The sequence below is a fragment of the Maylandia zebra genome, linkage group LG22 (assembly GCF_041146795.1).
Source record: "Maylandia zebra isolate NMK-2024a linkage group LG22, Mzebra_GT3a, whole genome shotgun sequence".
NCBI classification, from domain to species: Eukaryota; Metazoa; Chordata; class Actinopteri; order Cichliformes; family Cichlidae; genus Maylandia; species Maylandia zebra.
Genome location: NC_135187.1, coordinates 37,818,011 through 37,832,818, shown reverse-complemented (window position 1 = coordinate 37,832,818; position 14,808 = coordinate 37,818,011). Strand labels below are relative to the sequence as shown.

Below are 14,808 nucleotides of genomic sequence, written 5' to 3'. Positions count from 1 at the left end.
GGGGACATCGGGCTGCAGCAGATCAGAGATCATTCACAGAGAGCTGGGGAATGGCTGCAATCACAGCATTGTAAGATGGTGACAGACGTACCCTTAGGCCCCTCCTCCATTCAGAGATGGTCTTTCCCTTTTCATGTAAATGGCCTCCTTGACTCCGCCCTCAAACCAGCGTTCCTCCCTGTCCAGGATGTTACATCCTCATCATTGAAACAGTCCACTGGCCTGTAGGTGTGCACAGACTGCAGAGTCCTGGCCTGACGAGGTGGCTCTTCTGTGTTGTGTCATCCTCTTACCCAGAGGTTGTTTGGTTTCCCCGATGTATAAATCCAGCCCATTGCTCCTTCAGTGCTGCTGGTTTCAGTCATTATGCAGATGTCCTGTTTGTAAGGTTGGAAACCTGCAGTCAGCTGAGACTGAAGACGTCACCTGATGAGTGACGAAACGTTTCTCCCACTGAAAACATCCAGATGAAGAGAATATAAACTTTCTGGGATTTACTTGCCTGGATGATTGAGCATGCATCGGGACTCTGTCTCTGTCCCTTTTTCTGCTGTTCTTAAACAGCTTGAGCCGTGACTGTCAGTTTTAGTGAATGTGATTCGCTTAACCCTCAGGTTTCTCCACGATGCCGCTGCGCCTCTATTTTTTTTTTGAAAGAGGTTTTGAAGAGATCATAGGTCGGCTGACTTTCTCCATTATCAACATCAGTCTGTCTTTGAATGTGGTTCCTGCGAATTTTAAACATGCAAATATGCAACCTTTGATTAAAAAACATGATCTTAAACTGACGTCAAAAACAAAAAACAGGGCTCCTCTGCAAGCTGCAACTTCTTTGAAAGATATTTAGAGAAAATAGTTTCTGCTCAGTTAAACTGTTTCATTGAAGTGCATGATATCCAATATATTTGTCTATTTCTTTCTCATGTTCAGCACTTTGTGTCACCTGTGACTGATTTAAAGTGCTTTACAAATAAAGTTACATAAATGTTTTGTGTGCAGCATAATTATTAATAGTTACACTATTTCAAAGTATGTTTACAGCCTACAAGCAGATTTTCCATATTAATATGACGATCTAAAAATCTACTACAGCACTATAAATAGAACTGGGGCCTTTTTTAATTTTAGAAAATAAATATGTCAATAAAATAATTTTACTAATCCATTTTCTTAATGAATTTAATATCTAAACATTTAATTGCTGCATTTAAAAAGTCATCTAAGAACCTGTGGCATCAGGTAAGTTCTACAGAACGGATGTCAGAGCCAGAACAAGCTGTTTGCTCAGCACAGCGCAGAAATAAAGCTACAAATTGATTAACAAAGCATAATCGATTACTCTTAATAGAAACAATAACAAGAAAGATTTAAAATGACAGAGTTTTACATGGTTAACTGTCTACAGGGTGATTCAAATATTTACATTGGGATAAAAAATCTGGATGGTGGAATCAGCAAAACGATTACGTTATCTCTAAAGCCTCAGGAGTATTTGAACATGGTGCATATTTTATTAGTTACTATGGTGATAATGCTTCGATTACATATCGATATTTAGAGTGAACTGACCTTAAATGTATGCAAAAGCATCAGGAAGGACGACGCTGGCGATGACAATGTCAATAATGACCACAACAGTGTTTATTTAGTGCATGGTGCTTTTTACATGTTTTTGTGTGATGACCATGTGAGGGTTACATCTAAGAAAACATACACAGAAAATAAGATGTGGACTGCTGACACAGAGGAGGAGGAGTACCGTGATCATAATGATACAGTGAGAACAACAAACACTGGAGAGGATCTTAAAGGGCATCTTGTAACTAAAAGTCCGCCGTTTGAAGATAAAGTGCAAAGTGTGCACTGGTGCTAAAACGCCTAAAGTCACGCTGAAATGTTCTTTAAACTGTAAAAATATTGACTGTATTTCATTAATTTGATGCCGGACATTTTAAGGTTAACAAAAACTCACTGGATGACACAAATGAATGAGAGCTGTAGAAAGGACATTTATGTCGTTGAACCGTGACGTGTTCAGGGTGAACTGGGGTCCCAGTTATAAAGGCTAAGGCTAGGTTTGCAACAAAACCCCTTTTCTAGTTGTGTTAGTATACCCACTTTATTGTTCGTTGTCATTTTATGTCCGAGGTAAACAAAAATCATGTTCTTTTTCAAAAAGTGGCCCCAAACGTCTGAGTGGCAGTGTGACTCTGTTTCTGCTTCCAGTGGGCGGTGTGTACAGGCGTGGTCGGCTTTGTCCTCCAGGAAGTACACATGTCATAATCATACTGTTCAAATATTATGGCAGACATATGGAAGTTAGACAGTGTGAGAAGAATTCATCATCACTGCTGATTCTGTTCTTTCATCTCGTTTCTTTTTGTTGCTTTATTACATGCCGACTTTCTTCTCTCTGTGTTTTTCCCCTTACTGGTGTAATGTCACCACATTCATCCCCTTTCTGTTGTTCCATTATAATAAGCTGATAATCTGTATTGTGTTGTTCTTTGAATTATAACAGAAAATTATCCCAATTTACCGTATTATTAAGTGTCAGATATGTCAACCATTCCTATCATTTTAATGTGATGCAATAGATTTTATATAATAAAGTCTAAATATACAGACGCTGAAGTTTTGCTCTTCTCTTTACCGACTTCAATATTTCACAGATGTCTTTAAAGCAGCGCTAAGTGTACACACTGCCCACTGTGAGGAAAATTAGAAACGTAATGCAGAAACTATAACGATGTGGGGAACATTGTCATGTAAAATCATATCTAAAACACAAAACGCACAAAGGTGGAAATAAATAAACGTCATGTCAGTGCACTACGATCTCTGTGGTCCTGATGAAGCCCTGTTTTGGTAACACGAGCACAAAAACACAACTAAACAATCAAAAGGTGTCACTGAACAAATGCCAGAACTTTGTCAGATGAAAGGATTAATTCCCACACGTTAGTTTCATACAATCAATCTTTTCCTATACACAAATTGAAAAAATATTATTTTTACGTCGAGAGGGAAAATAAAATATTTACTGTACAAGAAATGACACCAAACTTGCACTAAAATTTGAGAGGGATCCTGCGAGTCCCAAAGTGTACAATCCCAAGTGACATCACCCACAATCCCTTTGTCAATGCTGCTCGGATACATTGTTACAAAATACTTGATTTTCAAGTTACTGGTAACCAATTCTGATGGTAAGAAAAGCTGTAGAAAAATAAATTACCAATATATCAAGAGTAAAAGACCAAATGCCCTTGATTTTTTCTTAAAATCTCCACACAAATTGGAGAGGATGAAATCCACAAATGCTGTTCTTTAATTTCTTTTTCATATTTAAAAAAAGATGATTTTTCATCCATAACTCCAGCAGCTGCTCTTTTGGCAGTAAATGGAACAAGAGGGGGATTGTGGGGAATACTGGCAGGGTTCTTGGGAATTTTCTGGTGACTCTGTCTCCTTCAGGCCAAACTTCACACTCGTGGAGTCAAGTTCATTTGTCATTGTTGGAGCTAGTTCGCTCTGATGAGGTCTGGTGGTTCCCGTTGATGGTTGCTGGGTGCGCTGAGGTAAAATGGTGTGATGGAGATACGAGGAGGAATGAGGTGGAGTGGGGGGTAGCTGAGAGGGCCGAAGTTTGATTGAGGAAAGATGACAGAAAGTAAAGAAAGAATAAAAGAATATTTAGTGGCGTTTACCATGAAAATATCTGCATTTTTGATCACAAGACAGTCAGCTATCTGAGCACAAAGGAAAAGGCCCCAACACCAAAAAAGAAAATGAAGCAAGAAATATTACATAGAAAATGAGAATTTTAATATATACGTAATGTAATTTAAATTGTATAACACGACATTAGTCTTAAAGAGCTTTTTTTAACCATACATGTAAACAATCAAAATTTTATTTGATTGTTGTTTCTGTCGTCTGCTGAACTTTAGATTCATTTATTTTTAATAGTTTATTTAAAATACTTTATAATTCATTTTTATTGGCCATTATAATAAAACATTTTTTTATGGAAAAAGAATAATAATGTGTTTTTATTGTACAATTCATCAAAAAGTGGTGAAACTGACCATCAAACATTTACAGTTCATATACTGTCATATATACACACATTACTGGGATACTGAGCAAGGATCATGTGATTGAGGCCATTCATTGACTCCACATTGGCAGCAAACACACTGGCTGAAAGGACCCATGTGCTCGTACATGACGCAGCTCTTGGTGGAAGCTGTTACCATAGATTCACCCAGCCTCTGTTTCTCTACATTAGCTCTGTCTGCGGAGCTTCACTCCAGTAATGCTACTGAGTTTGTTAACACACCAACAAAAATCTGTCTCTGTTGGTTTTTTATTCTCTGGAACTTGAAACAAAGTGTTTTACAAAACTATGATTATTGTTCCTTTTACCACTTTGGTAGCTTTAGTTGGCATCGTGCCTTCCTGATCTTCCTGTGAGACAGCACTGAGGGCTTCAACAATCTGCAGCCCTCCCAGCCCTCCCAGCCCTGCTCACATGTTCAGACAAACTGGGAGGCAGGCTGGGCCGTTTACATACCAGCCTGCCAACCAGCTCAACAGCATCAGATTCCCAGCCTGGACCCTTTAACATCACATATCCAAGGCAACAATTAAAGCCACATGGGCCCTAACACCTTACACTGTGGACGTACCATGTTTCACTTTCATGCAAACACCGGAGATACTTCTGCAGGTTTTCATTTAATTACTGATCTGCGTCCTTCATAAACATCTCCATGTTTCCATGACTCGGTTCAGTCGGTTTCTATCATTACTTATCACGGTCCTCTTGTGTTTAAAACACAGTTTGGTGATGTAGTTCGTCTCCATGGTAGCTTTTACTGTAAATAAGTTTCTTTTGGTGGCTGTTATTGTAAACAGTGACTGCCGTTTCTTAATTATTTATGCTGGTTAGTGGTTAGGTGGAGGTGGTTAGGAGGTTTGAGTTTAAGTCTGAATTCTTGGTTAAGTTTAAACTTTTTCAACATCTTCTTTTATCCTCGTCACAATTATAATTATACTCAATATGATCTTCACAAGTGATTTTCAGTCTGACCAGTGGATACTTGGTGGGGGACAGATGAAATCCAGATGTATCACTTGCCTTCCACAGGATCAGTCCGTCTTACTCTGGGGTGATCTCCGTCTCCTGATGCACGACCACTTTGGTGACAGACATATCTGGGTGCTGCTCCTTTGCCTCTTTAATGGCCTGGGCCAAAGCCTACAGAGTAAACACCACACTCCTAAATGACCTGCACGACACGCACTGTTGTGACGAACATGACTTTCATGTAGCATATATTTACTGGACATACTGCTCTGTGGGGCAAGCTAGGCCTGCACATAATCCCAGGGTCACTTATGTGGTACATTTCCTGTAAATCAGCGAATGAGCTAACACACAGACCTTTAAGGAAAACATGATTTAGTGTGAACAACGAAGCAGTGAGAAATGCTCCATAATGAATTTACCTTGTCATGATCTATTTCTGTGTCCCCAGTGATGACAATTCTCTTTTCAATGCGAGTCTCAGAGATCCCTCCTTTCACCGTCTGTAACAGAGATGTGACACAAGCTTTAAAAATCTAAATCCTCCCTCTGTCTTTATTTCTCCTCTGAACAGAATTGACGTTCGCTGGAAAATCCTGAGTGAAATGACAGTGACAGTGACTCCTCTTAAATCCAGGACCAAATGACCTCACACCACATTCACCAGCGTGAGGCCAGAAGACGCCACTTACTGAGTGGAAACTTCTACAGATACAGTCACAGGCAGTTCATTTCAGCATTAGCAGGTAACAGTATAAGAGTATGCTTGTGAAAGTTTTTCGTATATGGAAACAGTATATCAAACGTATCAGTATGTCAGCTGAATGAAGCAGATGTAGGAGAGTATGTCTTTCACATAAGAATTGAACTAACTGTTTCTGATGGAGACTGTGTGAGATCTCAGAGGCTCGGAGCAGAAGTCTGATGGCCGGGAGGAGCACAGAGTTATGTAGTGACTGTTCCAACAGCTGATCACAAAATGTACCTGACTGAATCATCTGAAGTTATGTGCCAGTTATCTTTACCCTGAAACACTGCAAACTGATGATCTGACTGTAACAAAGTCATTTTGTTGCCTATATTAGATCAGTAGCATTCATGAGTTTGAGTTGTGCTCTGTTACATGAAAATACTAAAAGATAACTATGTAAAAAACATGGTATCATCTGAGAGTGTTGTTGTTGGGAGAGACGAGGATGCAAACAGTCACATCTGATTTAATAAAGTACACCCACACTGAAAATGTCTGCCACTCAAACAGCCTGTGTTTCAAGACAGCTGGTTTAAGTTAGAGATGGACCGATCCGATATTACGTATCGGTCTGATACTGACGTAAATTACTGGATCGGATATCAGAGAGAAATAAAAGATGTAATCCGATCCATTAAATATCAAAAAAAGCACCTCACTAAACTACACGGAGTAACTCTGCTCATAACCGTAGCACGTCGCAGCAGTGTGCTCACGTGATAGAGCGGCTGTGTGTGTTTGTAGCCTCACTACCAAACCGGCATTTCATCTCTGAGGAAGTGATCCCAGAGAGAAGTAAAGCAAGTGTGTAAGTTCATCTCTGAATGTTTGTAAAGCATTCCAGCGTTAAGCTTAACAACCAATATATGGAGCGACTGCCTCTCTCTCTCTCCTGCTGCTACTTCAATCATGAAACTGATCAATGATCAGCTGATCGTCTCTCTTCTTTGTTTTTGGCCCACTTTGCACCAGAAAGAGGAAACCAGCGGCTGAACAACAGCAGCACGTTTAAGCTTGACTGTTGTTAGAATGTATTTAATATTACTTTCTACTCCAGGATCTTTTTCTACAGCTGACGGCTGGTAACTGTGCAGGGGCGGATCTAGCAAAGTTTAGCCAGGGGGGCTGATAGGGCATGAACAGGGAAAGGGGCACAAAGACATACTTTTCTTTCTTATTCTCATTTACAATGTCGAGCTTTTAATAAATAATTATCTGAATCTTACACCCAAAGTTTTAATCTGATGTAAAATGTATAGAAGTCCATTACTGTATATAGTAACTGTTAAGTCTAATATACCCTAGTAAGCTGTAGTACTTTTTCCTTTGGGAACCATCTGTGCAGTCTGCAGTTCTGTTGAAGAAAGATGTTGAATCTGTTTAATTATTCTTGAAAAATAATTGATTTCTGTGCATTTTTTCACACTGCATCAAATTAAAGTTGATTATGTCGATTAAGCATCATGAGGGCGGGGGGTGGTTCCCTATTTATTTATATATTTTTTTGCTGGGAGTTTGCAGCCCTGTTAGTTAGGTTGTTTAATATTTCTGGTAAGTACTCTTTAAAATACCAGAATAGGGAGGATGGAGCAGGTTTACGTTTATTAGATTGATCAGTTTTGCTGAACTATGAAATATTTGTATGTGTTTTTTACATACAGGTATAACAGAATAGCTTTATTTTTTTTAACTTGAGTATGAATTTATACAAAACGCAGCAAGATATTTATAAAAAAAAAGTTTTATTGATTAAAAAAAACTATCGGATTCATATCGGTATCGCCAGATATCCAAATTTATCATTATCGCACATAAAAAAGTGGTACCGTGCCATCTGTAGTTTAAGTGACTAATAGCAGACATTTTTCACAACATAGTGATAGTGTACTGATCTCTACTGCCTGAGAAGCTGTTAGTGAAGTGTGCCAGACCTTGGTGATCTGGGTGGTGGTGGTGGTGCTGATGGTCTCAGAAGTAATCGTCTGGGCACTCAGCAGCACTCCCGACTCCCTCTCTGCCACACTGTCCACCGGCTGTGGGAGAGATAACTTTAAGTACCAAACAAGAAATTACTCACACATTTAAACACAGCACATGAACTTCATTATGTCAGAAAAGGGATAAAAGTGTGCAGACTTTGCGTTGTTAATATATAATAACAGTTAAAAGTGAAATGTGTACTTTTGCTATTCTAATAAAGGTTATTATTGACTTGAAGCTACAAATCGTTGCTCTTTTCTGTGGGACTTGGACATCTACCAGCTGAAAATGGCATTGATTAGATTTGTGTCGTTCCAGTGTCCACGGTGCACATCCAGGTGAAAACCAAGACCGCTCTGCTAAAGCCTCCAGTGTTTACAGTAGCAATGTGGCTTTAAGAAATGCAAACTGGTAAAGCATTTGAAACTGAAGCACCAAAGCAAGATGGGCCATCCCAACAATATAAGCAACAATGTAACAGTGAGTGGTGTGAAAACTCTGAAGTATCACCAACTTCTTGCAAAACTGAACAAACAGCACTTAACAGTACAAATGATTAATCACCCGAAGCATACTACAAGCAAAGACATGGGATGTTGATCCATGGCTAACTCAGTCACATGAGCTCAACCTAAAAAAGACAAAACTGCAGGCAGTGAGATCCACAAAGAAGCAGCAACTGAGGCTGGTTCAGTTCTGGCCTGGCAGAGCATCTCAAGGAGGAAATGCAGCGTCTGATGAGGTTCTTGGGTTCTAGACTTCAGTCATTGAATACAAAGTATTTCCAGGGAAATGTAAAGTCATGTTAGTTTGTATATTGGAGGATAGAGTATCTATAGTACTATAGTAGAAATCGCTTTAAGCCCCCTCAATTTTAAACATTTATGTTAAAGTAATTTATGTTGGATTTTCTGTAATCAACACAGGCTCAGATACACACAGACACCCCCACTAATATTCGGTTAGATGTCCCTCAGCTCTCTAGGTGAAGCAGAGAAATTAATAATTATAGTCCAGGAGAGAAGCGTGCTGCGCCGGAGTCAGTCTGAAGAAAGTTAAATAACAGTGTCTGAGAGGGAAACCAGACAAGTGTTCACAGCAGTCACAACAGCGGGAAAAAAAATAACAGATGCTCAGGCTGTAATGAGGGGGGGTGCTGAATACTGCAAATCCATTCCTGGAAACTGGACCAATCACAGGACACGATCGAGAGCTGACATAAAAACAAAACCGAATTAAGAATATATTATACAGCGTCAACATAAGCTAGAAAATGTGGTTTGGTAACAGGATCAAGGACTGAACTTTACAGTTTCACTGCTATGCAGGTTTGATCTGATCAGCTGTTTTGAATCCCAGCCCTGTGTTTAACAGACGACCCACCTAATTATTAATATTGACAAATTAGCAGGTCATGCTAGTGCTGTAGAATCAAATCTGCCACTAAACGTAGAGTTGGCATTATTTTACATTTCAGTTATTGCATGCTTTTGTGTTTTTGTGTGAGATATAGGCCACACCATGTGGGAGTGGAGATTCCACTCTAGCCCAGCTATTTGGAGTCGCGTACAGGGACTAGTAAAGGGGTCTTGGAGACTCCAGTGAGGGAAAAGGATATTTTAAATGAAAGTAGTTTTCACCTGGCCTGGATGGTTTTGCTGTTAAAATAATTACATTTTACCAGACAGAGGATTCGTTTTCAATAGATTTACGTGGATTTGTTGTGATAATAGACTGGATTGGAAACTGCTGGTTTGCTGGACCTGTGGATAACAGGAGGGGGGAAAGCCTACTCTGTAATTAGGAGGTGACCATCCAGGCGTGGAGAGGAAGAGCTCGAGTGTTGTATTCCCAGAATCTGCTGTGGAAACACTCCGTATTGACCCAAGGCCTATGAAGGTGGGTGAAAAGCCTTTCCCAGGAAGACTGCTTGTTCTTCTGCGTGACCACCTTTTTCTGCTTGTACCAGGCTAATAACTGTGACTGTGGTGGGCCTTTGATTCCAGGCCAGAACGTCAGCCCACCAGTCTGCTTCCAAACACCTTATTTAATTCTTGTATTAAGGCCATTATGTTGACCACTCCTTAATACTAGGGCCAAAACTTTCGGCCAGGCTTATGAAAACCAGACAGTGTGTAGTAGCATTGCATACAAAGTAAAAAAAAAGCTATACTTTGTGTTTAATGTGAGAAAATAACTCGTAAAATGCATATTTTTGTAAGGGGGAAATGTCTCAAATTCACCTCACCTGAGCTGACTCGTATGTGATGGTCTTGGTTTCAGTGTGAACTAAGGGTATGTCCTTGTAGGCTGCAGTTCCTCTTACAGAATTGGTAACATCTGAGATGGTGATTGTCTGGGTCTTTAGCACAGGAGACTGCAGAAAGCAGATAAACAGCAATAAACTCTCAGGGTTTTACAAAGACAACAGTGTGGCACTGTAGCTGCTGCACAACGCAAGGGAAAGAAATCCAAACCCTGTTTGTCCCAGACACACATTTACACACACAGAAAATATCCTGCTGGATTTCTTACTAAACTATGAATTGATCCTTAAATCCCACTTCACTGAGGAGACTGGTAATGTAACTGTTGTACTGGGAAATGCATTCATGAAAACCAGCATGTTTAAAATCTATATCTGACTTACAACATGTCTAACAGGGAACTCTAATGATTTTAACTGAATCTACCAAAGCCTTTTTTATTCGAGATAAATGTGCGTGGGTATGAGTGTGACAAAGTGTAGCGCTGAGCGCACCTTAATGCTAGACAAATAATCTGTTATAATAGAAATGTGATCTGTCTGCATGATTCCACAACTTGCTGTATGTATGCAATGAAACTTTTAATTGTATAACACTAAAATGTTTTAGACACTAGAGGTAAAGTAAGTATAACTTGAAAATATAGTTTGTGTCATTATAATTTGTCACTGTCGAGCTGCACATTTCACTCATCATGTGTTTTGGGCAACGGTCTATAATTAACTGTCGCCTTTCTCATGCCGTCACCCAGTTCTGTCATGACTCTGATCCAATCACAGTCAGCCTTCAGGTCCTCAAATGTGCATGTTAACCATGTATTAGGCCATAATATATTTCATGTTGCAGAATTGTCTCTGCCCATTGCACAAAAACCAGCTTAAAAAAATAATTAGCAGCTGCAGGCAAATAATGAAGTGTGCAACTACAAAGGACGAAGTATTCCAAATGGCATCCAAATGTTTGCACAAAACAATAATTCATTTGGTAGAAAATAAAAATCAAACCACAATGTCTGCAGTGCTCTGCCTTCAAACACCGTGCACAACTTATTCTTGAAACACACATCAATAACAGAGCAGACGGGTGTTTCCTAAACTGCAAAAATGTAGGAGTGAAGACCTGCAGCTGGAAACGCCCAGTGTTTGTGGAAATGATGAGACACTGCATTTCAATATATTAATGCAGTTCTGTTATTCCTTGCAAGCGTCCATTACAACCATTTGTCTGTCTTTAGTTGGTTCCCTCCTCAGTAGGTTTATGACTATAAAAATGCTGGTGATTGTTTGCTTTAAAGATCAACGTTCTCCCCAGTTTCATTAGTATTCCTTCAAATGTTCCACCGGCTGAAAGGGAACCAAAACGAACGCTGATAGTTTCACAGCCAGACAGACCTCAGCCACATCCTCTAGCTTTTCATGGAGGACTCTGAAGATCACCCCGGCATGTTCTAGGTCTGCGTCACATTCCCCTCTGTTAGGCATTCCCAGAAAGCCACCAACAATGATCTATGGGGCTTCATGAGCTGCCAAAACCACATCAACTAGCTCCTTTGAGCTTTGAGAAGCTTTTCTTTAAGCTCGCTCCAGATGTTTGAGCTCCTTCAGTTTTTCCTCAGCACCGTACGGCAGAGGAAAACAGCTTCGGTTGCTTGTATTGATAGTTTCACACATTCCATATCAGAGCCTATGATCCGTATACAGGACACCTCCATTATGGTGCTCTGCACAGCATGCTAAGGTAGCCAAAACCCAGAAGCATGTTTAAGCCGAGTGATGCTGACCCCAGACCAGCAGCCAGACCCTGTTAAATCATATGAGAGAATGTGTTTCAGGCCATTTTACAGAGAAACACAAAAGTAATGCAACAAGCAGGACAATGATTACTTTCTCCTGGGAGCAATTAAGTAACATTTTGCATTACTTGTTCTGCGTCATGATGACTTTTTTGAGTAATGAACCTACACGGATCACAACACAGAGGAGCACACAGCATGTAGTTAACGTGCATGACTGTAATTTCTTTCATACGCTGCTCAGTGATGGTGCTGACTCAACGCGGAGACGATGAGAACCTCGTGAGAGTGAATAAGAAATCAAATTGTTAAGTGATGGAATCAGAATCGCTAAATTCTTGTCAATTGCCATCTACATAAGTGTGACACGAGATTAATAATGCCAATTCTAAAAACATCGAGTAAAATATAAAAGCAGAATGCAATGATTAGCAAATCTCATGAACACGTTTTATTCACAGAACACAGAAATCACACCAAATGTTTACACAGAGAAAATGTTCTCTGTTAACAGGTAGCTGTGTCCACATTGACATGAAATCAGTTTGAGCTTAGTCTGTGACGCTGTACTTTCATTATCATGAGTGTCTGAAAATCCCCACAAATCATTGTTTAAGAAGCACCTGAGGGAACATGAGGCAGATAAACAGCCTGTTTGTTACCAGTCACATGACTGAGTATAAAAAGAGCAGGCAGGCAGTTTCCCAGAAGTAAAGACAGGCAGGGGGCACCAGTCTGCAAAAAACTGCATTTACAAGCTGCAAAACAATTGTTTGTCAAATAAACAACTGTGAAAGCTGCAAATTTCTCATAATAGCATCAACAGGTTCCAGAGAAATCCGTGTGCACAATGCACAAGCCTGGAAATCCATGTTGGATGAGCGAGAGCTTTCTGCCTAAGTCAGCACTGCATTAACAACAGGCTTGACTCTGTCATGGAAATCAGCGCAAAGACTCGGGAACGGCTCACGGTGCCGTCCACACCTGCAGTGTCACTTTATATGTGAACATCATCCTGAATCTGGGCCAAATGTCACATGGACTGAGGCAAAGTGGAAATCTGTTCTGAGGTCAGAAACATCTGATTTGTTTTCTTTTTGGCAAACATGGACGTCACTTCACCTGGACTAAAGAGGAGAGGGAGAGGCATCATTCAGCTGGTTTCCGCTGATGTATGGCGATACATTACTGACTATGAATTTGGCAACTTGCACATCTGGAAAGGATCCATCAGTGCTGAAATACAAGGTTTAGACCAACATAGTAACTAAGACAACAGTGTGAAACCATGTAAAGCATCTATTACAACAGCATGGGTCTAGGTTAAGTCTAGAATTCTTACCAATTCAAGATATTTGGAAAAACATTAAAAATTAAAAATATGAAACTGAAGATTCAGAATAATTGAAAAGCCAGAATTCTGTATACAATAGTCCTCTAACAAAAGTCTAACAACTCGTCTTTAACTCAGGATGAGCTGGTTCTTCTTTCTTTAAACATTTGATCTATTGTTGAATTAAATAATGATTTTCAGAAATCATTGCATTCTTTTTTATTTTAACGGCGTCCCAGCCTTTTCAAAAGTGGGGTTGTAATTAGAAAGTGCTTAAGACATAGAAGTGTTGTGTCTGCGAGGATAGGTACATTTGTCTGTTCTCAGTTAGATTAGAAAAGAGCTGTATAGCCTGTGTGTTCACCATGACACAAGTATAGAGTCTGAAGACGATTCAAAGTGTGGCATTTACATTCTGTAGAATAGATCTTTATTGTCACTGTTACAAGAACAACGAAACAGTTTGTCAGCGTGTCGATTTTTACATTAGAAAGAGAAACGTTAAAGAGCTGCAGGTGCATGCTCTCAGAGGAGCTCTCAGTGCAAGGGAAACCAGTCGCGTCGGCTGAAATCAGAATAATAGTGAGAAAATTAAGACCAGCTAAAGAAACAATTCTGACAAACAGAAACACAGTGGTGGGAACGGCACACCCACAGAAAAAACACCAGTGGCAGATGACCACAGTTTCTTTTTCATGGAAAACCTCCTTCACTGCTTCCAATGAGGAAAGTTACATTTATTTGCACTTAAAATCCAAGATAATGTGAGCGTGCGCACACCTACCAATGCTTGTGTATATTTGCTCAGCATACACAGTCACATGTTATAGTCAAAGCAACAGGGCGACTCCTCCTTACAGACAACACAGCCAGAATAAGAGAGTTCAGGCTTTGTTGTCCGTGTTTGGTACGGACACCTTGTGTTCTTACGACATTCGTTTTAAAACAGCCTGATAACCAGTTGAATTGGCCAAATTTCCAAACTGGGCACATTTTCATCTGAAGAAACAACAACTCGGTTTATTGCCGAATTTCAACTACTGGACATGTTTCAGAGGTTTTTCTGTTGATTTGCATGATTTAGATTTTAAAAACAGACAAACAGGACTGAAGTCAACTCCTCCAAGATTTGACACTAAGAGAAAAACTCAAACTTAGTTGACGAATTATTTGGAAAAAATATATTTTTAAATGTAATATGAGAAACATATTTTCTAATTATATTCTTTATCAAAAAAGCAATCGCAAAGACTATTTGCCAAATTTGGTACCTGTAAAGAACCTTTAAACGACTTTCCTGTAATTATCTGATAACAACAATGATGAAGATAATCGCACTGATCACTCAAAGTGATTTACATGTACACGATTGTTCATAAGCTTTATAACACCCCAATGTTTGCAGTTATTTATTGCAATTCAAGCCGTTCGTGGTGAACTGTCAGAGGTTAAAAAAAGGTAAGGTTACCCAAAACTGTGATAATGTACATTTATAATTATACAAAAAGGCCTTTGTCAGGGAACAACATAGATTAACAGTTTAAAGCTGTTCTGCAGCAGTGGAGGTTGATCAAGCCAACATTTCTGGAT

General features: G+C 39.6%; 1 protein-coding gene across 18 annotated transcripts in view; it reads right to left on the bottom strand.

Moving 5' to 3' along the window:
* Positions 1-1,619: 1,619 nt before the first annotated feature.
* The window catches only part of epb41a (erythrocyte membrane protein band 4.1a), a 52,714-nt gene continuing 39,525 nt past the window's right edge, over positions 1,620-14,808 (bottom strand). For 15 of the 18 annotated variants that reach the window (XM_076879635.1, XM_076879638.1, XM_076879634.1 and 12 more), the window contains 5 exons: positions 10,075-10,203; positions 7,778-7,894; positions 5,518-5,598; positions 5,147-5,266; positions 1,620-3,633 (listed from right to left, as the gene is read on the bottom strand). In XM_076879635.1, the coding sequence (XP_076735750.1) occupies positions 5,168-5,266; positions 5,518-5,598; positions 7,778-7,894; positions 10,075-10,203 (426 nt within the window). In that variant the 3' untranslated portion in view covers positions 1,620-3,633; positions 5,147-5,167. The remainder of the gene's footprint in view (positions 3,634-5,146; positions 5,267-5,517; positions 5,599-7,777; positions 7,895-10,074; positions 10,204-14,808) is intronic. The other 3 variants (XM_076879637.1, XM_024798385.2, XM_076879644.1) reach the window with 2 other exon arrangements.